The following is a 27,882-nucleotide window of genomic DNA, read 5'->3' on the forward strand; positions in this document are numbered from 1 at the left end:
CAGTGGACAAATAAAGTGAAAGAAAATAATCATACAATATAATAATATATCTTATACCAGGGGTCCCCAAACTAAGGCCCAGGGGCCGGATCTGGTGCAATCGCCTTCTAAATCCGGCCCGCGGACAGTCCGGGTATCAGCGTGTTTTTACATGAGTAGAGTGTTTCCTTTTATTTAAAATGCATCTCTGGGTTATTTGTGGGCCATAGGAATTCGTTCATTTTTTTATTCAAAATATAGTCCGGCCCCCCACAAGGTCTGAGGGACAGTTGACCGGCCCACGGCTGAAAAAGTTTGCTGGGCCCTATCTTATACCCTGGCCATGTGACCGAGTTGCCCCAGCCAACCTAGCAGCTTCCATCATCATAAAAACACAGCAAAGCACCAGCCCAACCTCGCGACACAGGGCTGCCTTCAGATGTTTTTGGAAAGTTGTTTAGTTGTTTATCTGCTTGTGATCTGGTGGCAGAGCGTTCCACGGGCCCTTGGGAAAGGTGCTTGAAACTGTAATACAATCCGACATATAAGTGGTGTATAAGTGATGCTATTAATCCAAGAAGTATGTGGTTCTCAACAGATTGTTATAATTTTTACGAACGCATTCCATTTTTTATGGCAGTGGGAAATGGCAGCATCCCGGAATCATAAGGAAGCACCGGGTCTCAGAAGAAAGGCAGGAAAGAGAGGCAAGAAAGGAGCCCGAGTCCTGAAAGGGCCTTTCATAGTAGAGAAGGCAGGCAGGCAGGCTCATGTCTGTGGGGCCACCACCGTAAAGGCCCTGCTGGTCCTTTGTGCCATCTTCCTAAGAGACTGCCCTGAGACACTAGACCGGGGCCTCTGCACTTCTTCATAACAGGCCAGGATCATACGGGTGAAGACGACCCATTAGATCAGGGCTTCCCAAACTTGGGTCTCCAGCTGTTTTTGGACTACAACTCCCATTGTCCCACACTTAGCAGGACCAGTGGTCAGGGATGATGAGAATTATAGTCCCAAAACATTCCTGAAAGGATTTCACAAAGGCCCCAAAGTTTGGGCAGGAAATGGAAGCACGAGAAAACCGTAAATGAAGAAGCGTCTGTGCCCCCCCCCCCGAAACACAGGAAGCCCCAAACATGGAGAGGCCAGGAGTCCTGGCTAGGAAGTAGCTGCTCCTGAGCTGCAGCTCCCAGTCTGATGAGGGGGGCAGATGGGGCGGCCTCCCTGCCAGGCCAGAGGGCCCCCCCCTGACTCTAAAGGTGGTACAATGAGGGCGAGGGGCCCTGGGGAGAGACAGCTCCCAGCTGAGCCCTTTTTGAGGGGCAAAAAGAGAAGCATTCCTGGCAACTCCTGCCAGATGTCTTATCAACGGGAAGCCGGAGCCAGAATGGGATTGTCTGCTGGGATCCCGGCAGAGGAGGCTGGGCTGGGTGGGCCTTGGCCAGATCCTGCCAGCCGGGCGCTGCTCGTGTCCACAGAGTCCATTGCAAGGGGGACGGGGGGGGGACGGGACTGGGAGATGTGAAATGACCCCTTAAGCCCCAGAGCACCAGCTTCCTCTCTCTTGCACCAGTTTAGCTGGGCCTTTGCTGTTCAGGGAATCTTTGGCCGCCTTTGCCAAATTCGGAATGCCGAGATGATGAGAACGGTAGTTAGAAAAGTAGCTGGACGTTTATGTATTTTGGGTATTCGTGTGCTGCCTTTTATGGAGCGTCCCTAGGCGCTGCCCAAGGAGAAAAACAAATGCAACCCATTAAACAAACAACAAAGGAAAAGGTTAAATCAGCGCTGAAGAATTTGATCCCGGGCAAATGAAGAGTAGGCCACCTTGAGAGAGGCAGCAGACCCCAGCGTGGGCCTTACCAAGGCAAGGCTATGTCAGGGGGGGTGTTGCTAAGTTGCTGTTCCCCTTCTGGCGAGGGGCTGGGAGGGGGCTTCCTGGGAGCCCCCCCCCAATCTCTGCCTGCTGCCAGAAGCCAGCGTCCTGTGCCGAGCACCAGGCTCACTCGCCTGCTTTGAAATGAGCCCGGAGTGATGCTCTTCTGCGGAGACGCTGGTGGGGGGCTCATGGGCCGGGAGGGGAGCCCCCTTCCTCCCAGCCAGCATGGTGGGTCCAGGAAGAAGCTCCTCCTTTGGTGGCCTGGCTTGCTCTGAGCTGGGGAGAGGCTTCCAGGTAGCGACTGCGTCTCTCCCATCTTTCCTCCCAGGCTGCTGGTTTTCCTCCTGCCCTGCCCTCCTCTCCCCTGGGCGGAGGGTCTGCGCCCCAATACTCCACCCCCTCTTGTTGTGGGTCTTGAGAAGGAAAGGGGATGGGGGCTGCAGCCACTTTGCCTCTTGGGGATCCCAGGGCTTTGATTGCAGGGGGGGGGGGGGTTTCCCCTCCTTGAAATACTGACTAGGTTTGCAGCCGCCAGAGTGGCAGCTGAGAGCCCCTCGTGTGGATTGTCCTGCTGGCAGCGAGGAGCTGCTGCTTCTGGGCGCTGGAGCTCTGTGCCCGCCCCGCTCTTCCCACCTCCCGAGAACGTGCCCTTTCGGGAAGCTTTTGCTCAGGAGAAAACCTCTTCCAGCTTCTGGGCTGTGTGCCCAGGGGTGTTCCAGATCAGCGGCACAGCAATGGGCACCCGCATGGCCCCACAGTATGCCAGCATCTTCATGGCAAATTTAGAACAGCGTTTCCTAAACTCCTACCCACTCAAACCTCTCTTGTACCTGCGTTACATTGATGATATTTTTATTATCTGGACACATGGCCAACAGACCCTGGACACCTTCCACCAGACATTCATGACTTTCACCCCACCATCAACCTAACAATGAACCAATCTATGCAAGAAATACATTTTTTGGACACAACTATAAAAATACAGCATGGACACATAGACACCACCTTATACCATAAACCAACTGACCGACCAACATATCTACATGCTTCTAGCTACCATCCCAAACATACCAAACAATCCATTGTATATAGCCAGGCCCTACGTTACAGCCGCATCTGTTCCAACTCTACAGACAGAGACTCTCGCCTACAGCAAACCTTTTTAGAACTAAAATACCCGCCTGATGAGTTAAACAACGGATCAACAGAGCCAGACTGATACCCAGAGAGAACTTGCTACAAGACAGACCCAAAAAAGAAAATAGCAGAACACCACTAGTAATACAGCTCCCAAGTTAAAACAGTACAACGCATCATCAGAGATCTACAACCTCTCCTAGACAATGACAGTTCTCTTTCTCAGGCTCTGGGAGGAAGACCCTTCATCGCCTACAGACAGCCACCCAATCTTAAACAACTCCTCACCCACAATAATACAACAACAGGACTTAACCTGCAATAAACCCAGATGCCAACTTTGCTGCCACATAAACCTGGACAACACCATTACTGGTCCCGGACTTCCGGTTAGGTGCCGAGTCAATGGCGGACGGGAGTCCGATGGCTCCGTCCTCCGCTAGGCGATAGGGATCTCCGTGCCTGCGCCACGGGTCCCTTAAAGCCACGGGAAGAGCGTCCCGTGGACCGACGGCTTCGTGGGTCCCAGACGTGCTGTCTCCGCTCCTGATTGACCCTCGTAAGGGGGAAAACCAGGCGAGCGGAGCCCCAGCACGGGACTGAAGAAGCGACTGCCTGCGGAGGATCAAAGCAGCGATCCCGCCAGACCTGAGCACCCGGCACTTCCTACACAGAAACTTCCAAAGAAACTCTGTAAGTTAAAGAATTGGATTATTTTACAAGTTTAAAGAGCACTGCTTGCAGAGGAAATTGCAAAAGGAAGCCTGTTCCCTTTGAACTGTTTGCGCGAGCTTGGTAGCGCTAAAAGATCAAAGCCGCGACTAACGGGAAAGTTTTGCGAACTCTGCCAAACTTTTTAAAAGTTGATTAAAAGTTGCTTAAAGGATGTTTAAAGACTTAAAAACAGTTGATATGGCAAAAGAAGATGCCCCTCACCCTCTGGATTAGGATTCCGGGTCAGTAGCGGGCTGTGATACATTGTTGCCATTTTTTCTTTGTTGGTGTTTCAGTGACTGTTTACCAGTGGAGACATTTTGACTTTTTTGTAACCAGATACAAGTTACTTTATGGACTTTGGTGGTAACACTGCAAGTTAGGAACTGTTACTGACTTGGGCTATATGAAAATAAACCCTTCTTGGCTTTAAGGAATTTATATTTTGAAAAACTTAAACTCTTTGCCTAAAAGTTGGATTTTGGGACTGGTGTGGGCTCCTGGCTCAGCAGTCTCTTTGTTCTCAGAACTGAGCTGCTGGCCACCTGGTGTTTACTTTTGGGACTGTTGGCCTTCTGCTGTGAATGTCTGAGATTGTTACTACAGCAACTGGAGTGACCTTGAGATTACAATTGCAGAGCCCACAGGAGATGGACACTAGATCAAAAACAACTGGTGCTAGCTCTGCACAAAAAAGAGGCTCTGTTTCCCTAACTCTTCAGGAACAAATGGAGAAATTGGTTGTTAGTGTGGCAGAAATTGCAGCAGGATTGAAAAGCGTTACTGAAGGGTTGAAGCAAACACAAGATCAAGTTTCATCAGGAAATACAGCAGTGAACTCAGCAATAGAAAAATTACAAGCTGACATAAAGCTGATATTAAAAATTCTACGCAGACCCTGGAAAAATCAATTGGGCAAATTGAGGAGAACGTAAGGAAGAACAGAGAAGAAATTAATAGGATTGGGCAGGAGGTGACCACCCTGAAAAAGGACTCAGAGGAAATTAAAGTGGTCAAGGAAAAAATAAAAAAGGTGGAGGAAAAATTGGACAATTTAGATTTGGAGCAGATAGAGAATATTGGAACAAGACAGAGATCGGTTGAAGAGTCTCTCGCTTTTCTGCAACTACATCAGAGAGAGGGCAACATCCGTCTAAGGGGTCTTCCAGAACTGGAAGGGGAAGACCTAAAAGCTTATATTGTGAAGCTATTTTCAGGATTTTGGGAGGTAGAAGAAGTTAACGTCTCAGCGCGCATAGTGAAGGCCTTCAGATTTGGTCCAAGAGGTTCCAGAGGAAAGAAAAGTAACAAAACAGTTAGTGACTGTTTGATTGTGTTACACGATCGACACGATAGGGACTTTTTTCTGGACTTGCACTATAGAAACAACCTGGTGGACTTCCGGCTGGCGACGCCATAGCGGGTGGTCGGGGCTGCTTCGGCTGCGAGGCGCCCGATCCATCCCGGGGGTTAGGAGCCCCGCAACCGCAAAGCGGGGCTCCGGTTGGGGTGCGGGAAGAGCGTCCCGCACCCTGGGCTCCCCGGCTGCGCCCACGGAGGCTCCGAACCCTTCCCTTGCCCCCCCTGTAAAGGGGGAGTGGGGGTGAAGGGACAACGGAGCCGGGCTTACGGGGATATGCCCCAACCGGGATGCAAATGCGGCGACAAAGCCCGCGGTGAGCGTCTTAGTTCTACCTTTGAAGAATGGAGCCAAAGGAACCCGGTGGTCGTGAGTAACTAATTTGACCAGAAATCGAGCTTTTGGAACGATCCGGGGGGAAGGAGAAAGGCAGCCTGCCTTCTTCCCTTCGAGTTAAAAAAGCTAACCAATTTGAGCAACTGCTGCTACAGGACTGCTACAATGTGCTTAAAATTGATACATGAGACTGGCAAACTTTTTTCTTGGGAAGTAAATTAGTGGAAAATATCTCCATTTAAAGTTGCGGTATCTGCGCTCCAGTTTAGGAAAATGGCGATGAGCAGAGAGGCAGGAGTAGAAATTTGATACCCACTTCCTCCCCCTCTACCAGTATGCTGGGCTTCGTCCTTGAACTGATACTGAACTCTGGACTAACGGACGAACAGAGGCTCACTGCTTTGAAGGTGGAACTGCTGTACAGGAAAGTCAAAGTCTTGTGTGGGGGTCTGAAAGAGAACCAATTGCCCACAGAGGAGGCTATTAAAACTTTTAACACTTTGGAAGAAAGTCTTGCCAAAGAGCTGAGAGGATGGCTGGGAAGATGGAGAGAAATGAGTGAGCTACTTCGGAGAAGAAACTCGCCTTTTGGGGGTGGCAGTCCCAAGGCGACGGTAAGATTTGTTATATCCAGTCCCCGAGGTGTGAGCTCGGGGGCCAGGGACAGAGAATTATGGTTTTTACAAGAAGAAAAGGAATGCTACAAAGAACCGGAGAAGCTGAGAGACGACGAGATGGACATCCTGGAGCTCGTGGCAAGGAGAGTTTTGGACTGTGCCTGGATCTGTGGACGCTTGGAGAGGGAAGCCACAGGGAAATTCAGTGTTGATGCCACCAGGAGAAGAATAATGGACAGAGGGGGTGTGGGGTGAAACACTAAGTAAAATCTGAAGTAGCCTGTCATGGAATTTTGAAATCGGAGGGTGAATACTGTCAACAATCTTTTTGTTTTATTTTTTGTTTGAATATGAAAGGAGATATTTTGAGTTACTATGTTATTAGCAGCAGTTTAAAGGATAGAAGAGTTAGATAGATATGATATAAATGATTGGTGAAGATTTCAATGGAAGAAGAATTATGATGAGATATTATTACGATGATGCATTGTTAGTTAAATGTTGAATATATAATTGGGTGTAATTATATAATTGAATTTGAATTTCAGGAGAAATGGTTATAAAATAGATTAAGGATATGAACTCGAAGGAGAAAGGGCAGGGGAAGTCAATGGTCAAGATATGGAAATAGAAATTTTCTTTTTAAAGAAAAGATGCAACAAGAAAACTTGACACTGTTTGTATTTGTTTTATCAATGTATTTGTTTTGTATTTGTTTAATTGTAGGTGTGGGTGTGGGTATATGTTGTTATAAGAAAAAGGTCAATAAATTCTTATAAAAAAAAAAAAACAACCTGGTGGTAGAGCAGAATAAAGTAATTTTTTATAAGGACATCCCCAGATTTTTCCTGGACAAAAGAGTTCCTTACAACGACTTGGCAACTGAGCTTAGAAAAAGAAAAATTCCCTTCAGTTGGGAATTTCCAGAAGGCCTGGCATTTACGTTTGAAGGAAAAAAGATAAGAATAAGATCCTTGGCGGAGAAGCAAAAGTTTTTGGACAAGCATCTGGAACAATTTAAAGGCACACCACTCGACCCAGCACAATTCTACAGGTTTCCAGCGGAATTTCCACCACCGCCGGGACTACCAAGTTTACCAGGTCCAAGCCAGGATCCAGAGAAAGACAAGAAAGGAGAAGCAACTGGAGGAGAAGATTAAAGAAAGGAAAATGGCGCTCAAGTTAATGACATGGAATGTCCGGGGATTGAATCAGAGACCAAAGAGACGCAGAGTGTTTTATGGCATAGAAAAGAAGAATTTGGACATAATATGCTTACAGGAAACCCACATAGCCCGACGTCATAGAAGATTACTACAGAACAAAAAATTAGGCCAAGAGTTTATATCATCGGACAAGGTCAAGAAGAGAGGAGTAGTGATATATGCAAAGGAGAAATATAGCCCAAGACAGCTTTTAAAGATGAAGAAGGGAGATACATCGCAATTGAAATTAATATACAAGGCGAAAAACTTTTGATTCTGGGACTTTATGCACCAAATGATGGAAAGTCAATTTTTTATAAGAAAATACATGATCTGCTGTTGGACTATTTGGATTACAAATTAGTTTGCCTTGGAGACTTTAATGGTGCAGTTTCCACATTAATGGACAGATCTCAAAGAACCAAATTAACGAATGATGGGAAACTCCCAAAGACTTTTTTCGAAATGGTGGATAATTTGAATTTGGTGGACTCTTGGAGATTAAAAAACCCTACAGATACAGAGGCAACTTATTTTAGTGAATCTCAGCAGTCATGGTCGAGGATAGATTATATTTGGATTTCGAATGAATTGGCTCCAAAAATACAAAAGGCAGAAATTGGTCCTAAAACTCTTTCAGATCACAATCCGGTACAGTTAAATTTAAAAATGATTTCCAAGGATTCTTTTAGATGGAGAATGGATGACGCTTTGATGAGAGACACCAAGCTAGTAGAAAGAGCGGTGAAAAAGATGAAAGAATACTTTCAGATAAATTGGAGTTCCGAAGTGGAGAAAAGAATTGCCTGGGATGCAAGTAAAGCTGTAATGAGGGGATTTCTCATTAGTGAAAAAGCAAAAAAGAAGAGACAACAAAATGCAGAAATGGAGAGATTGTTGAAATCAATCAAAGAAAAGGAAAAAGAATTAAGAGGACATCCCAGATGTGTTAAAATCCAAAAAGAAATCAAATACTTGCAATCCCAATATGCTAATATAATGAATCAGGACATTGAATGGAAAGTGAAAATGATGAAACAAAGAACATTTGAATCGGCTAACAAGTGTGGAAAACTACTAGCTTGGCAATTGAAGAAAAGACAAAAGGCAAATGTCATCAATACTTTGGTAGTAAATGGAAAAAATGTGGAGAAACCGGAGGAAATCAGATGGTGTTTTCAAAGATTCTACAAGCAACTGTACAAGGAGGAGAAGATAGATGAAGTAGAAATAGACCGATTTCTGGAAAAGAACGGATTGCAAAAAGTCCCAGAGGAAAAATTAGTCACTCTCAACCACCCAATATCGACACAGGAGATAGAAGATGCAATAAATAACATGCAATTAGGGAAGGCTCCAGGACCGGATGGATTAACAGCAAAATATTATAAGACATTGAAAGACTGGCTATTGCAGCCGCTAAGAGAAATTTGCAACAAAATACTAGAAGGAGATAGGGCACCAGAGACGTGGAAAGAAGCCTTTATCACACTGATTCCAAAACCAGATACTGATAAGACTCAAATGAAAAATTACCGTCCAATATCCCTTTTGAATGTGGATTATAAAATTTTTGCAAATGTATTGGCTACAAGGCTGAAAAGAGTGTTGAAAGATTATATACACAGAGATCAAGCAGGTTTCTTACCAGGAAGACAAATTAGCAACAACACGAGAATTATTGTGGACATTTTAGAAAAACTGGAGAGAAACATAAACACAGATGCGGCACTACTGTTTGTTGATGCAGAGAAAGCATTTGATAAAGTTTCTTGGACATTTATGAAAAAGAATTTGGAAAGGATGGGAGTTGGAGAAAAATTCTTGAATGGCATTAAGGCCATCTATACAGAACAAAGAGCTAAAGTAATAGTAAACAGTGTGATATCGGAGGAGTTTGAAGTTGAAAAGGGAACAAGACAAGGGTGCCCTATCTCCCCTTTACTTTTTATTACGGTCCTGGAAGTCCTCCTAAATATGATACGAAAGGACAAACAGATAAAAGGAATTCGTGTGGGAGAGAAAGAATACAAACTACGCGCCTTCGCAGACGATCTGATGTTATCCCTGCAGGAACCGGAAAGCAGTGTCCCCAGAGCCTTGGAAATAATTGAACAATTTGGACTTGTAGCTGGTTTCAAATTAAACAAGCAGAAAACCAAAGTCTTAGGAAAAAATTTGAGCGCAGAACAAATTCAAAGAATACAGGAAGGCACTGGCCTCAATTTTGTCAAAACAGTAAAATATCTAGGTATCAATCTCACAACCAAGAATTTGAACCTGTACAAGGATAATTACGAAAAACTGTGGATGGAAATAAAGAAAGACATGGAGATATGGACAAGATTGAAATTGTCGTTAATGGGAAGAATTGCCGTGATAAAAATGAATGTCCTACCAAGGATGCTGTTTTTATTCCAAGCCATACCAATTTTGGACAAACTGGATTGTTTTAAGAAATGGCAAAAGGACTTATCAAAGTTTATATGGCAGGGCAAAAAGCCAAGAATCAAGTTTAAGATTCTAACAGACTCTAAAGAGAGAGGAGGCTTTGCCCTGCCGGACTTAAGACTTTACTTTGAAGCAGCGGCCTTTTGCTGGCTAAAGGATTGGTTTAAACTAGAGAACGTTGATGTATTGGACTTGGAAGGACATGATAATATGTTTGGCTGGCATGCATACCTTTGGTATGACAAGGTTAAGATCCACAGAACTTTTAAGTCGCATATAGTTAGAAAATCCTTGTATCAGGTTTGGATTAGATATAAAGACTTGTTAGAGAGAAAGACCCCTAGATGGATTTCTCCAGTGGAGGCCAAAGCCTATAAGAGACCGAACATGTCTGCAAATTGGTTAAGATATATGGACATATTGCAGCAGGAAGGGGACTCTTTTAAGCTAAAAAGCTACGATCAAGTGAAAAGCCAGGTCCCCGACTGGCTGCATTATCATCAGGTATATGAAACATTTAAAATGGACAAAAAAGTTGGTTTTCAAGTAGAAAAATCAAAACTGGAAACAGAACTGATAGAATCGAACTTTAAAAACCTTTCCAAAATGTATAATCTTTTGCTAGAGTGGCATACGAAAGACGAACTGGTTAAATCGTCAATGATAGATTGGGCGAAAGATGTAGGACATAATATCATGATGGATGACTGGGAGAGATTGTGGCAAAAAGGTATTAAATTTACTGCTTGTCATAGTTTAAGAGAAAATATAATGAAAATGGTTTACAGATGGTATTTGACACCAGTTAAGATAGCTAGGATGAATACCAAAATGTCAGATGTATGTTGGAAATGTAAACATGCGAAAGGTACCTTTTTTCATATGTGGTGGTTGTGCCCAGCGGTAAATGCTTTCTGGGACAAGATTTATAACGAACTCAAGAAGGTAATGAAGGTTACCTTTTGTAAGAAACCAGAGGCATTTCTTCTGAGCATAACCAATGAAGAGATACCCAGTCAGGATAGAGTGTTTTTTATGTATGCCACAACAGCAGCTAGAATCTTATTGGCAAGAACATGGAAAGGCGAAGAGATACCAACGGTGGAAGAATGGCAGATGAAGATGATGGAGTATATGGAACTCGCAGAGCTGACCGCCAGAATCCGGGACCAGAGGGAGGAGAAGGTGTCACGGGATTGGAAGAAATTTAAAGACTATCTAGTTAAATCAGTAAAATTGAATATTTGAGCAGAATTAAAGAACAGCGGCTTTAGCAGGTTTATGTTAGATAAAATTGTTAGTAAGATATTTTTGTGTGAAAGATTTATTTGTTAGAAAATATGTTAAGATTTGGTGTTTAAGTTAAGATATGATTAAGTAAAGTAAAGCACATTAAAAACTGAGCAAATGTGAATAGAATAAGACACAAAGCTACCTAGAAGATATATATGATTTTGAAGACAGTGGAGGGAATGGGGGAAGTCCCCTAAAACAGAGAAGATAGTAACAAGAAAAGTAAGAGGATAAGTGTTAGTTTAAAGGTTTGTATATGTTTCTTTTTATTGTAATTGTTTGATTGTGTTTTTTTTGTTGTGTTTATGTATTGTATCTCTGCATTGTTAATGTTGGTGTTTTTGCTATGTTTTCCTTTTGTCTTAATAGAAAATAAAAAATCTTATTAAAAAAAAAAAAAACACCATTACTGGTCCCAACAACATCAAACATACCATCTCAGGACTTTTTAATTGCTCACCTTCTAACATTGTGTATGCAATCAAATGCCAACAGTGCCCTTCAGCTCTCTATATTGGACAAACAGGCCAAACCCAATGCCAAAGGATAAATGGACATAAATCTGTTATCAGGAATCACAAGACAGAGAAACCAGTAGCAGAACACTTCAATCTCCCAGGACATTTTATACAAGATCTCAAAGTAGCTGTCTTAATACAAAGGAATTTCAGAAGTAGACTGGAAAGAGAAGTTGCTGAATTGCAACTCATTGCCAAACTTAAAACCATGGAGAGACCTGGTCTGAACAAAGACATTGGATTCTTATCTCATTATACATGACAAAGCTGTCTTTAGCCATCTCACCTCTTGCTTTTTCCTGTAAGACCAGTTGCAGTCGTTAACAGTCGTCAACAGGTTTTCCACACCCATCAGCCAATCCTCCATTCCCATCACCCCTCGGAGTAATACCCCTCCCCACCCTCTCACTATATATAAAGGTCTGGTGACTTCTGTTTCAGTGTATCTGAAGAAGTGTGCATGCACATGAAAGCTCATACCAAGAACAAATTTAGTTGGTCTCTAAGGTGCTACTGGAAGGAATTTTTTGATTTTTGAATTTGTTTTGACTGGGGGGGGGCAGGTGGCATTCTGTGAACACTCAGAATGGATATGACGCCTCGGGTCTGAGCAGGTACACAGTCGGGTGTGCTGCCTCTCGCTGGGGGTGGCCCATCTGTCCCTTGGATGTTTTCTCCTGCCGGCTTTGGAGACCAGCTGCTTTCATAGCTCTACAAATTTAGTCCTGGGAGCCAGATATGGGTTGCTGGGGAAGGATACAGAAAGCCAGGAGTTCCAAGGTGGCTTTCTCTGAAATGCTACAACTTCCAGGGCCAGCTAGACAGGCACAGCTTGGAATAACACTTGTAGTTTAATGGTGAATTTTGGACACAATGGAGAGGTCAAGGATTTGGATTACTACAAAAGATGCCAGAGGAAATGATGAACAGTAGGACCCACAAAGGGGAGGAGGAAAGTCCAGGAGATTCTTTGGAATCTTGTGTCTGTGTTGTGCGTTGGATATGTGACTGTAAATTTTGAAAAACCAAATAAATAAATTTACTTTTTTTAAATAGAAAGGCACAGCTTGGAGCTAAAATTTCTGGATTCCCTCAATGACTGTGCCGCGTAGCAGTTGGTCCTGGGACCGACCAGAGAGACAGCGACCCTGAATTAATTTGGATGGGTGCCCTGGTGCAAGATGTAAGTGTTGTCAAGCCTGTTGGGAGCCATGACCATCATGCCGTTAAATTAAATAAATGTTTAAATGGCCAGTTGCCCAGGAAACCCGACATCATCACACTTGACTGTGGAGGAGGCAACTTCCCCAAATGAGGAGGCTGGTGAAAAGGAAAGTCGAGAGGGAGAAATTGGTCCCAAATGCTTGGGAGTTCTTTAAAAAGACAGTATTAGAGACTCCGCTGGAGTGTATAGCACAGATCTGGAAAGTAACCATGAGGGCCCAGGGGATGCCCGTGTGTTAATGTGCACAGTCAAGGAAGGAATTAGACGGAAGAAGCCTTCCTTTGGGAAAAAAGGAGGTCCTGGGCAAAGAAAGGAAGAAGAAGAAGAAGAAGAAGAAGAAGAAGAAGAAGAAGAAGAAGAGTTTGGATTGGATACCCCGCTTTATCACTACCCGAAGGAGTCTCAAAGCGGCTAACATTCTCCTTTCCCTTCCTCCCCCACAACAAACACTCTGTGAGGTGAGTGGGGCTGGGTCACCCAGCAGCTGCATGTGGAGGAGTGGAGACGCGAACCCGGTTCCCCAGATTACAAGTCTACTGCTCTTAACCACTACACCACAAAGGGAACACAAACACAGGTGGGGAAAGAAGGCAAGAAGACAGTAAAGGTAAAGGGACCCCTGACCATTAGGTCCAGTCACAGACGACTCTGGGGTTGCGGTGCTCATCTCACTTTACTGGCTGAGGGAGCCGGTGTACAGATTCCAGGTCGTGTGGCCAGCATGACTAAGCCGCTTCTGGCGAACCAGAGCAGCGCACTGAAACGCCATTTACCTTCCTGCTGGAGCAGTACCTATTTATCTACTTGCACTTTGACATGCTTTTGAACTGCTAGGTTGGCAGGAGCAGGGACCGAGCAACGGGAGCTCACCCTGTCGCGGGGATTTGAACCGCTGACCTTCTGATCTGCAAGCCCTAGTTTAACCCACAGCACCACCCGCGAAGATGGTAAAGGATGCTTCAAAAAGACCTTGAGAAGCACATTGCTGAGAACATGAGGACCACCAGCGAGACGTTCTTTAAATATATTTGTCTCAGGAAACGGTCTAGGGAGCTGGATGAAGGAGGATAAGGAAATTGTGGAGAAGCAGAAGTAGTTCTTTGCTCCTCTTCTCACAGCGGAGGTGAGAGCGACAGAAACCCCAATGCAATGATTGCTTGCTGTTGCTGCTGCAGGGAGAGCTGCCTCTTCTTCTTCAGGAGCTCCTTGGAGAAAGCTCGCCACGTTCTGCACCGAGAAAGATGGATAATGAGTCTCGCAATGGAAATTAAGGCTAAATTATGCAAATTTCATGCTGTTTTCCCTCTGTTTCCTGAGCGTAGTTTGGCTCTTTCAAATGAGTGGAAGTTAAGAGAATTTGCCAATGTGTTATTGGGATGGGAGCGAACGGTTGTGCTTGATGAGGAAGACCATCAAAAAAGGAAATGCCGTTTCACAGACAGAGTTGAGGGAAGGAAAGAACACATTTTCTGTGTAAAATAAATTATACCCCCCCCAGTGCAATACATGCAAGTATTCACATCCTTTTTCTCAATCACAATTATCTGGCCACATGCCGTAGTGCAGATTGGTAGCCAAAGAGACGGGGGTTGTTGAAAAGGGAGTGGAGACTCTGCGCTGGTTTTGCATGGTGGTTAAGAGGTGTGAGCATGGAGCCGAGAACCCAGCCCTGCACCCCCTCCCCACCCAGATCTCAAATCTCTTTGGGTGGGGTCCTGTGGCTTGTCTTGCTTTTAGCCTCAGTTACTTCCTCGGGGATCAAGCCCCTCATCAAGGAACCTGCGGGTTTTTCCTTTGGGGGTCATCCAAAGGGGGCTTCTTCTTGGGAGGTCAGACAGGCCATGGCCAGGAGCCCTTTATTGTGGAAACCTTCTCCAAGGCTGACTGTGTGGCAAGGGTTTCCATTTGCCCAAACTTGTGGTTTGGTTTTTTTAATTTTACAAGTGTAGACATATAACAATACAAAATACATACCCATATTTAGATATTTCTCCAAAACTCTAGACTTCCCACCTTCCCCTTCATGGGCCTTATTATCAGCCTTTTCAATTGCATATTATTCACCATCCAAATTTTATCTCTCTCCATTTTATCCATATTATTTTCTACATTACAAGTGTTATTGCAATCCTGCTGATGTTTTCATCTGCTTACAGTGGTCTCTCAAGTAAATTGTAAATTTTCCCCATTCTTTATTAAAGTTTTGGTCTTCTTGGTTCCTGAGCTTCCCGGTCAGTTTTGCCATTGTGGCATAGTCCAACAGCTTGGCTTGCCATTCTTCTCCAGTAGGGACTTGATCTTCTTTCCATCTCTGGGCTAGTACCATCCGTGTGGCAGTTGTTGCATACATGCAAAGTCTTTTCTGCTCCTTTGGGATTTCGGTACCTACAATTCCTAATAAAAAAGCTTCTGATTTCTTTATAAAAGTCAATTTTAAGCATGTTTTTTCCATTTCATTATATATCATTTCCCAGAATGAAATGTGAAATCATCTGCCCAAACTTTTGAAATGGCATTTTTACGTTATCCAGAGATGCTTTTTTGTTCTCTCTTACTCAGTTAGTGTAGTCACAGGATTTTAATGTTTTATTGATTTCTTTTGTAATGTGCTTGGTGCAACCTCTAATTGAAAGTTTTTGATAAGGGATAGGGTACGACTTGTCCTGCTGCTACGATGCGTCCCAGGGCAGGGGGCCTGCAGCAATGGGGGCGGGGGGCAGGTGTGGAGGTCTGTGCTTCCCTGGCCTTGCCTCCTCCCTCAAGAATGTCTTTGGGAAGGAACTGGGCAAGCCGGGCTGGTGCTGAGACGTCTTGGGAACCCCATGCCTAATGGCCACTTCCACCACATGTGGAAGAAGGTGCCCAGTGAGGGGAGGACTTAGGCAGCAACAGGGATGGCGCTGTGATCTAAACAACTGAGCCTCTTGGGCTTGCCAGTCGAAAGGTCGGTGGTTTGAATCCCTGTGACGGGGTGAGCTCCCGTTGCTCAGTCCCTGCTCCTGCCAACCTAGCAGTTCGAAAGCACGCCAGTGCAAGTAGATAAATAGGTACCGCTGAGGCGGGAAGGCAAACGACGTTTTCGTGCGCTCTGGTTTCCGTCACGGTGTTCCGTTGTGCCAGAAGCAGTTTAGTCAACCTGAAAAGCTGTCTGTGGACAAACGGCTGCTTCCTGAGCCTGGAAGCAAGATGGGCGCCGCAACCCCAGAGTCGCCTTTGCCTGGACTTAACCGTCCAGGGATCCTTTACCTTTACCTTACCTTAGGCAGCAATGTCTCTGCACCCCAGTTTCAGGAAACTGCAGGAAGGGAGAGTGTTGCTCTTGTGTTCGAATCCTGCTTGTTTCCCTTTGGGGAATCTGGCTGGCCAGTGTGAGAGCAGGATGCTGGACTGGAGGGGCCACGGGCCTCATCCACCCAGATCTTCTGATGGGTTTGGTGACCTGGCCCCACTCAGTTGGTGCTTGCCAACTCTGCATAGTTGCACCTGGAAGGTGAGCCTCAGCTGGGGAGCTCAGTGGAGATGCCCCCCGACTTCATTCTCTTTCCCAATTTCGGGGAGGTCAAGGGACGCCAGGGTGGTGGTGGGCTGCCCTGTCCACCCCTTTCCTTGCTGAGGCGCTGGCTGGCCTCGTGGCCATTTTGGTTCCCAAACACGCCTTGTGGAATCAGGGCCGTCTCTTTCCCCTGCCTCCTTGTCATGGCAGTAGTTTCCCCGCCAGGAATTGCTTTAACCCCTTACCCTTAATTGGCTTTCTCCTGGCAGAAGTTCCTTTCTGCGCAGCTAGCGGAATATGATGAGGTTGCGCGCGAGAGAGAGAGTGATCTGCTTGAGTTGGCATCACCTTTTTGCATTGTTATGCTCATCGCAAAGCAGGGCTTGTAAAAGACCAGGCAGTTTGAAAGGGCTTTAAAGGCGCTCTCGTGGCCTTGATGGGCTTGAAGGTTGCCTGTCTCTGCCTCCTTTCAGCGGTGGCAGGGAGCGCGTGAAGCTGGAGGGATGAACCCGGAAGGCGCTGAGAGAGAGAGAGAGAGAGAGGCACTGTGTGTGTGTGCATGCAATGATGCATCAGTCGCCGGTGTTCCTCTTGGCAGCGCATGAGTTGCTCTTGAAACCCTCCACCTCCCAGCATTTGCTTGAAGAGTCCTTGTTTGCTTGCAAACACCTGTGGCCCACCTGCCTGGAGTGGCGGCTCTCCAAGCCCCTCGAGGCCCGAGGCCGCAGCGGCTTGCAGGCGCTTTCTGAGCAAGAACCACCAAGTTCTTTCTTGCCTGTGGGCACGCTTGGACTTTTGGACCAGTGCTGTGGGCACCACCTCGTGGGGTGGCTTCTCTGCCCCCCAACACGGAAAGTCCGTATTTCTAAGCGATTTCATGAGATGTTAGTTGAATTCTACCGGAACAGTGAGTGCTCTGTGGGAAGCTGGCTTTGGGCACCAGACCCTTTGGCAGACCAACTCCGCGTTACAAAGGTGCCTGCAGACACGACATGCGATGGGGGCTCACATTGGTGACCACTCTTTTGAGATCTCACCCTGCATATGACAGCCTTGAAACTGCTGCAGCAGGTCTACCCATTAGGGGTCTTTCCTGGAGAAAGTGTCTTGAACAAAGACCTCCTGGTTCCTCTCTTCCTTTCTTACTACAGTTCAGCTAAGACTGCCAGTTTGTTCTCTAGCAGCTGTGGGATACAGTGTCTCCCCCACAAGCCATGCAACCAGGGAAAAGAGTTTAGAAGATGTATAAAAAGGTAAAGGACCCCTGGACGGTTAGGTCCAGTCAAAGGCGACTCTGGGGTTGCGGCGCTCATCTCGTTTTCAGGCTGAGGGAGCTGGCGTCTGTCCGCAGACAGCTTTCCGGGTCATGTGGCCAGCAGGACTAAACCGCTTCTGGCGCAACGGGACACCGTAACGGAAACCAGAGCGCACAGAAATGCTGTTTTCCTTCCTGCCACAATAGTACCTATTTATCTACTTGCGCTGGCATGCTTTCGAGCTGCTAGGTTGGCAGGAGCTGAGACAGAGCAACGGGAGGTCGCCCTGTCATGGGGATTTGATCGGCAAGCCCAAAGGGCTCAGTGGTTTAGACCACAGTGCCACCTGCGTCCCTTTAGAAGAATCACCCATGCACTACCCGCAATCTACCTGGGCAAGTGTGAATTCTGCCCCTTCCGGTTCTTCTGAAACTATATGGGAAGGGTGGTGGGGAGCCCTTTGAAAACCAGGGACAATAAGAGAAACCTCGGAACCTGTGATAGGCAAGTTGGCCCATCAAACTCAGTCCTGTCTACACTGACTGGGCAGGGCTGCAGAAGGGAAACACCCCCCTCCCCTTTCCTGGAAACTTCAGGAAGAACCTTCCGACAGCTAGAGCTGTTTGGCAGTGGAATAGCCTTCCTTTGGAGGTGGTGGGTTCTCATTCATTGGTGGTTTTTAAGCAGAGCTTGGATGGCCGTCTGTCATGGATGCTTCAGTTGAGATTCCTGCATTGCCGGGGGGTGGGGGGTGGGTTGGGCTAGATGCACCTTGGGGGTCCCTTCCATCTCTCTGATTTTATAAGCAAACGGGAAGGAGGGAATTCTGATAGGGTGAGAGAATGGGGTGCTTTCAGGAGGCATCAAGGGGGCTCTCTGAGCTCTCAGCGGCCTGGGTCTCTCCCCTCTGAGCGGCTTGCTGGCTGCAGAGGTCCTGTGCTGGGGAGGAGGGTGGCTCCCAGGGAAGGTGGCCTCCTGCCCTCTTGCACCTCATCTGGGAGTCTTGATCCCTCTGCCTATTCAACCAGCACTTAACTCTTGGGGCTGTTTGTCCTTCTGAAGCTCCGTCAGTTTATTCTGGGCATTTTAGTGGCCTTTAAATGAATGGGTCAGTGATTGAGTTCGTCTCTCACGCTTTCAGGGCTGGTATCTGTTGCCTTGCCTTTAACTTGTGCATGTAGCTGCTTCAAATGCTTCTGTCAAGAGGCGAGATGCAGATAATTTGCGCGAAATGCACTGAGAGTTGTTCCTGATCCGCACAGAGAAGCCGAGTGTCTGCACTTGGCTGCATCGCACCATTTCCCAAAGAGTTAGTGCATGTGTGTGCCGGGCTCTTTGTTTGACTAATCCTCCAGATGTGTCGTTCTGGAAAAGGGGGAAAAACCACACAGCTCTTGCAGGTTCTGATAGTCTTGAAAGGCTGAGGCAGGGGGTTCCTGGGTGAGAGCTCCTGCCCACATCCTCCCTGCTCACGTTGGCCGTGAGTGGTGGTGGAGGAGGTGGGGAAAGGGGGGTCCTCATTTGATACTGACCCACCGTCTGTTCCAGTTCGGGTAACCCAGCAAAACCTCATTTTGGTGAATACTTCACACTCCTGCCCTGAATGTCCCTGTATTCCTCAGAGAATGGGAGGGTGGAGGACTCCTGTTCCAGCCATTTAGCCTCGGATGTTTCTACGCCACCCAGGGCAGCTGGTGTGCTAACTCTAAGCAGAATCCAGGCGCACGGGATGGGCTGCTGAAGACCCAGACCCGGCGCTTGGTGCAATTGCCCCCGTTTCCCCAAATGGCACCGGAGAGCTCTGCCCTGCCTGCGTGGCCAGAGGCAGCCATGCTTCTGAATCCCAGTTGCTGAAAACCACAGGAGGGGAGACTGGCTCTTGTGCTCGGCTCCTGCTTCCTGGTTTCCCGTTGAGGCATTTGGTTGGGCCTTGGGCCTGATCCAGCAAGCTTTTCTTGCGTTCAGATGCTCTTGCGATCCATCAAGTGGAAGTGGGAAGCCTCGGGTGCTTCTGCCTCTGGGCCTGCAGCTTCTCCTCCCCATCCTCGGTGCTGGTGCTTCTTGTCCGTTCCTGGGCCAGCGCCCGTCTTCTCCTGCCTGCCTGCCTGCCTGCCTGAGCCTCCGAGCGCCTTGTCTAAGCACAACCTGGCAGGCTCTCTCTGCTGCAGCATGTGCTGCCTTGATGGGCCTCCTGCTGGCGCATCAGATGCTACCTTCGCAGCAAAGCCCTTCTCGCTGGCAGCAGGCAGGGAAGCGTCCGCCAGGGGCAAGGCTCGTCCTGGCCTGCCCTCTGCACCGTGGCAGCCGCCTGGGGGGGGGGCTCTTGCTCTGCCTGCCCTGCTTGCATGGGGGCTCAGGGGTCCTCTGGCTTCCCACCCCCAGCCTTAAGGCAGAGGATTGAGCGGGCTTGCAAGGAGGCAGCAGTTGGGGGGGGGGAGATGGGCATGGATGCTTCCTCTCCCCTCCGTCCCTGCAGGCTCTTCCATGCGATGGATTGCAGACTAAAAAGGTGGGGAGGTTTTTTTGTGTGTGAAATAATTTTTTATTTGATTTTCCAAAATATAAACATGCAACAAAACCATTTCCAAATCTAATTACCGAGATTACTCTGAATCTCCTGACTTCCCCGCCATCCCTTCCGTGGGTCCTGTTGATTCCATTTCAACTGTATATCAGTACTTCTCAAATTTTTCATGTTTCTGTTACGTTACAAGGGTGTTTAAAATCCTGCTATTGCTTTAACCTTTTTACAATGATTTTCTATATACATTATAAACATTTCCCATTCTTTTTAAAAATTCTTCTCTTCTTGATTCCTGAGCTTCCCAGTTAGTTTTGTCATTTCGGTGTAGCCCATCAACTTGATTTGCCATTCTGGTGAGGAGGTTTTCAGATCCCTCCCGCAGCCTCATGCCAAACAAACCTCATTTATTTTTTTTAAGATGCTGTTTATCAATTTGCAGGAAAAAAAGTTGAATTACACATTTTCCAGTGTGCATTCCACTAAGATAATTGACTTCCCTTCCACCCATCCATGGTTTTCTTCTGGTTATTTTTTGCCACTTCATATAAGACATCATCTACAGTGGTGCCTCGCAAGACGAAATTAATTGATTCCGCGAGAGCTGTCGTATAGCGGAAATTTCGTCTTGCGAAGCACAGTCGGAGGAAGCGTGGTTTGACCGGGGGGGGGGGGAATTGCAAAATGTTTTCGTTTTGCGAGTCACGGCCATAGGAAAATTCGTCTTGCGAGTCACCCTTTCGTTAGCGAATGCCTTTCGTCTAGTGAGTTTTTCGTCTAGCGAGGCATTCGTCTTGCGATGGTATACCACTGTATACCATCTTTTCTCAACTTTATTCGCAAAATAACTAACCTCGTATTTTTGGGACCCGTTCTCACAGTTTGCTTCCTGCCACGCTCCCTGGCCTTTCCTTTCTTGCTTTTTCTATTTGGCAAGTGGAGTCAGCCCTGCGGTGCTCACCTCCTGCCCAGATCCCTGGCCCTGCCCGTCCTAGTCCACGGTTGCCGCCTCTCCCCCCCCCCAGCTTGCCCCAGAAGCAGCAGAACTACCCAACTGGTACAGAGCTGGGGTGGCTTCCTCCAGGCAGAGAGGCGCCTTTCTGCCTGTCCATTGCAACGGGCACCTCCTGCTGCCTGAGCCCCTGGCCCTGCTGCTCCTTCACCTCTGCCTGCCTCTCCTTCCAGGTCAACGTCACGGTGGACTACATCCGGCCGGCCAGCAGCGCCACAGACACAGCCCCCGCCTTCTCGGAGCGCACCTGCGCCACTGTCACCATTGGCGGCATGTGAGTATGGGGTACGGGCAGGGTGCTCCTTTAAGCGACTGAAGGGAATGGGGCCCATTCTGTGTCCAGCTGTCCTTTGTCAACAACAAATTGCCGCTGTTTTTTGTGTTGAATATGTGCTATATGGTCATTCATGGACCTCATAGGTATCTCAAGCCATCACAAAATAGGTATTTTATCAAAGTAATTGTTGAACTGAAATACAACTAAGAAGAAGTATTTTAATAGTTAAATACAATTAAGAAGAAGTATATTTTTTGGGGGGCCCTAAGCTATAGCTTGGTTTTGCTTATACATAAATCCGACACTGGGTATGGGGGGGGGGACTGTGAAGGATGCCAGAAGACCCCTGGGTGGCCCACCCAGCCCTGCAAGGTCTTCTCAGGTGGCCACTCAGGGGCCCCAGGGGGGAGAAGGCCACTTGTGCCCAGCAGCTGGCAGTGGATGCCGAGGCGTCGTAGAATCGGAAGGGCCCCCAGGGGTCCTCTAGTCCAACCCCCTGAAATGCAGGAATCACTGCTCAAGAATCCAAGAAACCTCCAAGGAAGGAGAGTCCACCGTCTCCCGGGGGGTGGGGGGTGGGATCTCTTCCACTGCCGAACGGCTCTTACCGTCAGAAAGTTTGTCCAAATACTTAGACGGAATCGCCTTTTAAAGTAGGGTTGCGATTCTACCCCCCCCTCAGTTTTATGGTTTTATCTTTTTGTAAAACCCTTTGAGGGTTTTTTTTTTTTTTAAAAAAAAACAAGCAGCGCATAAATTTTATGAAATACAGTGGATCCTCCGGATGCGAATTAAATCCGTTCTGGGGGTCCATACTTAACCTGAAAAGTCCGTAACTGGAGGCGCCCCTTCTGCTCAATAGAGCACTTCTGCACACGGCGAAACCCAGAAGTACACACTTCTGGGTTTGCTGCGTTCGCAACCCGATATTTACGTATCCAGAGCGGTCCAGTGTAAATAAAAACCAGCACGCGGAAGTATAGTTTCTGCTGACAGTGGAGGGCAGAGTGGAGCCATCCTGGCTACTGGCCTCCTCCAGGACTTTCCCCAATTCTCCTGTAAAGCCACCCAAGTTGGTGGCCATGGTTGCCTCCTGTGGGAGGGAGTCCCATAGGTTAACGGTGTGCTGCGTCAAGAAGGCAGGAAGGGAAGCCTGCAAGCGCCTGGGAAGCGTTGGCCATGCTCCTTGCCTCCCCCCCCCCACCCCAGGCAGCTGCTCCAGATCCCCTCCTTGCCGCTGCTCTTCTGCAAATCGCTTCCTATTAGATGCCTTGGTTGGTTGGCATCTGGCAAAGATGCGGCTGCCTCTGGGGAGGAGCCTGCGAGATGCCGAATGGCAGCACCCAGGGACAAAGCCCCCGGCTGCTGGGGGCAGGTGGCAGGGGGAGGCGGACTCTCTTCCGGCAACCTGCCAGGGGCCAGGGCTGGGCGGGGCCAGAGGCAGAAAAGGGCGGGGCCAGGAGCATCCATTTTTGCCTCTGTGCAGCAGGAGCGTTCCTGCAGAGCTTCACGCAAGTCTCTCTGCCCGAAAGCAAGAGGCCATATGAGGATGGGGTGCAGGCCAGGGCGGGGGGTGCGAGGGGAGAGTTCTGAGGGCCAAACAGACCCCCCCCCCCGAGGGTTGGACCCACGGGTGGCATTTGAGCTGAGTCTTGCACAGAGCAGAGCCACTGAAATTAATGGACGTGGCTAGCTTAGGGGGTTGGGCTAGATCAGACACCCCCAAACTCGGCCCTCTGGATGTTTTGGGACTACAACTCCCATCATCCCTAGCTAAGAGGACCAGTGGCCAGGGATGATGGGAATTGTAGTCCCAAGACATCCAGAGGGCCGAGTTTGGGGGTGCCTGGGCTTGATGATCCTCAGGGTCCCCTTCCAGCTCCACGATTCTAGGAATAGGTCTACTCTTGAGTAAAACTGGGTGGAATTCTTCCCAGTGAGATGAGAAAGCGGTGAGAAACGCTTTCTCCTCTCCTCACCCTCCTTCATGCCCTGGTACCTGCAGGCAGTGCTCTTTGAAGCCCCTAAACTGGGTCTCTGCTCCTGGTCTGCAGCTGAGATCTGCTTGCTTGGAGGTGCCTCCACCCCCAGGGCGGCTGCGCCCACCTTTCCAGGGCAGGCAGGCAGGCTGCCCCGCACCTGGGAATTGGACGTGGCAGGCTCTTCTGCCTTCCTGGCGCTTGTGGCCGGCTGGCCTTGGCACAGCGTAGCCCCTTTTGTGGGCGCAGAGCCCCTGGTTGCTCCCCTGGCTGGCATGGCTTCCGTGGAGAGCTGGCTCTCCCGTGGCTGCCTGCCAGGGATGTGCCTCGCTGCTTCCGGACGCTGCCAGCGGGGCTCACGTGCTGAATGGGGATACCTTGCCAGCATGCGCTGCCTCCCCCCCCGCCATGCCTGCCCTTCTCCCCCCTCTTCCCCTCCAAGCTTTGGCTCTGAGCGTCAGCACAAACACCAACCGACAACCTCGCCTGGCAAATGCGAGAGTTGCCAAACTTCAGTGGGGGGCACCCAAGCTGCTTGCCCAGAGCAGAGACTCGGCGCTCCTGGCCCTCGTGCAAACAGGGCGCTGGCAGCTTCCTTTTTCCTCATGGGGGGAAGCCCCAAGCCCCTCTGCCGCCTTCCAGCTCCCCACAAGCTTCAGGTGGGGAGGGCAGGAGGCAAGGAGAGGGGGGGACGCAGCTGCCCAAAGAGGAGCAGCCTTGGGGGCCCTTCCTTTCCTTGCAGCTGCCTTGTGGGGGGGCACCCCGTTCACGTCCTTGGAGCCGCTCATGATTCTTCCTCACCGGGTGGGAGGCAGCTGCCTGGGAAGGTGGGCTCCGCGTGGTGCGGGTGCCCGGCAACTGCCTGCCTGAAATAGGAGGTTCGTGCAGCGGTGGCTTATTCCTGGGTGCCTGGCATTTTGCGCGGTGCTGCTGCAGCTGCCGCTTCTCTTGGCAGCCGATTCCTCCTTTGCAGATCTCCCCCATCTCTGCCCGGCCTATTTCTGGCTCTCCTCTTGCCTGCCCACTCCTCCTGAGGCGGAGACAGCGGCAGCTCCAGGCCGGCCGCGAGGGCCTTCTTCATGCGCTGGGATGTGGCGGGCGCTGGACTTGTGCCAATCGCAGGGGAGGCAGAGGAGCACGAGGGGCTGTGGGAGTTTGGCAGCTGAGCCCACAGTGCCAAGCCCTGCCAGCGCCTACATGGAGGGGCACCCACACCTCTGGGAGCCCCCAGAGTCTGATGCCTGGCCACTGGCTTCAAACATACTTGGATACTTGGCATTCTTTGCTTTGAAGCCATGCCCACGTGGAAGGAAATAAATCGCCTTGCTCCACGTGCGCCCACTTGACCGCTGCGCTTGAGGGGACTGGCACTTCCAGCTAATCCCTGTTCGGTGTAGGAAATCCATCTTTCAGCCTGGCAGGCTCCTGCACTGTGGAACTCCCTGCCTCTTGATGTGAAGCAAACGCCTTTCCTGTCCTCTGGGAAAGCATTCCTGACCCAGATGCATGGAAAGTTGATGGGAGTTTTAACCTGTTTCAGTCTTGTAACTTTTCCCATGCTTAGTTGAATTTTCTTTTCTTAGCAATTTTATTGCTTTATCGTTTTGTAAACTGCTTTGAGTTTGTTTTAAAAATAATAATCACACAGTGTATAAATTTTGTGGGGGGAAATACATACATTAAAATGAGCAGGTGGGGCTTTTTCTGTGCCCCACCTCCCAGGGGGGAAACAGCCGAGAGAGGGGGGCTCCGCGGAGTGAAAATAAATCCTGGGGTCTTTCAGCTCCCAGTCTCCTCCCACCCCCTTCTTGGGGTCATCCTGCTTCCAGGGGAACGGTGACATGGATGAAAGGAAGTCCTTCTTCAGGCACTCATAGTTAACCTATGGAACTCCCTTCCACAGGAGGCAGGGATGGGAAACAAGCTAGATGGCTCTGAAAGAGGATTGGGCCCATCGATGGCTAAAAGCCACAGGGTGCTGGACTAGAAGGGCCATGGGCCTTATCCAGGAGGCTCGTCTTACATTCTTTCAGTTCTTGATTTTGAGCCGTGAAGGTCCTGGAGGCAAAGGCAGGCGGGGAAGCATTTTAATCTTAATCTTTAAACTGCAATTAATCCAGAATGCAGCAGCTAGACTGGGGACTGGGAGCGGCTGCCGAGACCACATAGCACTGGTCTTGATAGACCTACATTGGCTCCCAGTACGTTTCCGAGCACAATTCAAAGTGTTGGTGCTGACCTTTCAAGCCCTAAACCATGGGCAGGCAAACTAAGGCCGGGGGCTGGATCCGGCCCAATTGCCTTCTAAATCCGGCCCGCAGATGGTCCAAGAATCAGTGTGTTTTTACATGAGTAAAATGTGTCCTTTTATTTAAAATGCATCTCTGGGTTGTTTGTGGGGCATAGGAATTCGTTCATTCCCCCCCCCAATAGAGTCTGTGCCCCCAAGGTCTGAGGGACAGTGGACCGGCCCCTGCTGAACAAGTTTGCTGACCCCTGCCCTAAACGGCCTCAGCCCAGTATACATGAGGGAGCATCTCCACCCTGGACACCGGGGTCCAGCTCCAAGAGCCTTGTGCCGGTTCCCTCCCTGTGAGAAGTGAGGTTACAGGGAACCAGGCCTTCTCGGTAGTGGCACCCTCCCTGTGGAACGCCCCCCCCCATCAGATGTCAAGGAAATAAACAACTATCTGACTTTTAGAAGACATCTGAAGGCAGCCCTGTTTAGGGAAGTTTTTAATGTTTGATGTTTTATTCTATTTTTTAATCTTTTGTTGGAAGCCACCCAGAGTAGCTGGGGAAACCCCCAGATGGGCGGGGTCTAAATAATAAATTATAATAATTGTTATTATTTAATGACTTTTGTTTGGCCCACTATTGCAAAGTTTAGGAAGGGAGGTGTTGTTTCAAGGAAAAAGGGGTATCCAAAGGAAAATTCTTGCATGCCAAGATCCAGGTCTGGGGCAAGTACTCTCTGGTGAGAGAAGCCCAGCAGAGATTTAAAATTGCAAAATATGCAGTATAGTAAAACATGGAAATAGAGGCTGATAGACACATCATTTGAGTTCCTTCGAAAGTTCCCCTCTTCCCTTGGATAGAAAAAGATTACGCATTTGGCAAGTTAACAACAACAACAACAAAAGGTTTACTTACAAATTCACCAAAGTTCAGATTCATGTGATATTCCATTCAGCATTTAGAAAAAAATTGCAGAGGCAGTAAGACTTGACTTAGTTTGATCTGGACTTGTTTTTAGGAGGTAATTTAATTATTGTTTGATTTTATACCAATGTTCTATATTTGATGTTAGCTGCCCTGAGCCCAGTCTCGGCCAGGGAGGGCGGGATACAAATAAAAGATGATGATGATGATGATGATTACTTCAACATGGTGAAAATTCCTAAATTGTTGGTATAGGAACTCAAGAGTGGCTGCAGAGCCCAGAGCCCCTCCATAAGGCCCGCCTCGCAGGGAGGGAGGGAGGCGTGGCAAGGCCTGGTCTCTGCAGGGTCAGGGGGTGGAGGCTGCAGGCCTCGCCCTTCTCTGGCTGAATCAGCTCCGCGTTGCTCCGCGAGGGCAGGAAGGGGCTTCTGGGGTTGGCAGCCCTGGCATGGTAGAGATTGGGTTTGGGTCAAGGGGAGGCCCTCCCTGCCTCAAGCAAGAGGGGAGATCCTGTAGCAGTGGATCCAAATTGTAAGGACTAAACATTAGGAAGAACAGTGCAATGGCTGCCCTTCAAGGAAGGTGGACTCTGTTCCGTTGGAGGCTTTTAATCAGAGGCGGGGTGGCCATCTGCCATGGATTCTTGATCTACCATGCCTGCGTTGCAAGGGGTTGGGCTGGATGGCCCCCGGGTGTCCCTTCCAACCCTACAGTTCTGTGATTCAAGCTCCCGCCGCTCACGCCCTCTCTTCCTCTTCCTGTCTTGCAGCAACATCGCTGAAGCCTTGGTCAGCAAGGGCCTGGCCTCCGTCATCCGCTACCGACAGGACGATGACCAGCGGTCCTCGCACTACGACGAGCTGCTGGCGGCTGAGGCTCGGTGAGTGGTGGGGGGGGGCGCAGGAGAGAAGGGGGCTGAGGAGCGATGGGGGAGCAGCAGGACAGTGCCTGGAAAGGGCTGGGGGGGGGGGAGAGAGAGAGCGAAACCCCTTTCGGGGCCTTTCCAGGACCGCTGGGCATTGCGGCTGCGCTCACCGGACCTCTCCCATGGTGGGCACAGCTCCTTCACGAAGGGGTGGGGGAAGATGGGACAAGGAATGTGGAGGAATGCCCGGCAGTCAGGGGGTCTTCCATCTGCTTCCCAGGGTGGCAGCGGAGCCTCTTTGGGCTCTGATCCATGCCACTCCTCCCAGCTGTCCAGGGGCAGACTGTTCCATGGTCCCTGGGAGAGCCGAGGGTGAATTCTGCTGCTCTTGGGAGGCAGAGGAGCAAAGGTCACCTTTGCAGAGGCTGGCCGCAAAGAGGCTCCCCCCCCTTGTTCCTTGGGGCAGGCCAGCTGGGGAGGGTGGTGGCTGTGTCAGAGGAGGCCCCGAGCCATGGGGCTAGCTTGGTTGGGGTGTGGGCGTGTGATGCAGCCCAGCGTCAGGAAATCTGTTACGCTGCACGATCATTTATTTTTCTGGTG

The 27,882-nt window shown here is 49.0% G+C and overlaps 1 protein-coding gene across 1 annotated transcript in view; it reads left to right on the forward strand.

The window, feature by feature from the left end:
- The window catches only part of SND1 (staphylococcal nuclease and tudor domain containing 1), a 217,137-nt gene that overhangs the window by 85,229 nt on the left and 104,026 nt on the right, over positions 1–27,882 (forward strand). Inside the window, exons 12-13 of the mRNA XM_033163456.1 lie at positions 21,173–21,273; positions 27,187–27,297. Coding sequence (XP_033019347.1) covers positions 21,173–21,273; positions 27,187–27,297 — 212 coding nt within the window. The remainder of the gene's footprint in view (positions 1–21,172; positions 21,274–27,186; positions 27,298–27,882) is intronic.

Source organism: Lacerta agilis, chromosome 10, assembly GCF_009819535.1.
Source record: "Lacerta agilis isolate rLacAgi1 chromosome 10, rLacAgi1.pri, whole genome shotgun sequence".
Classification (NCBI taxonomy): domain Eukaryota; kingdom Metazoa; phylum Chordata; class Lepidosauria; order Squamata; family Lacertidae; genus Lacerta; species Lacerta agilis.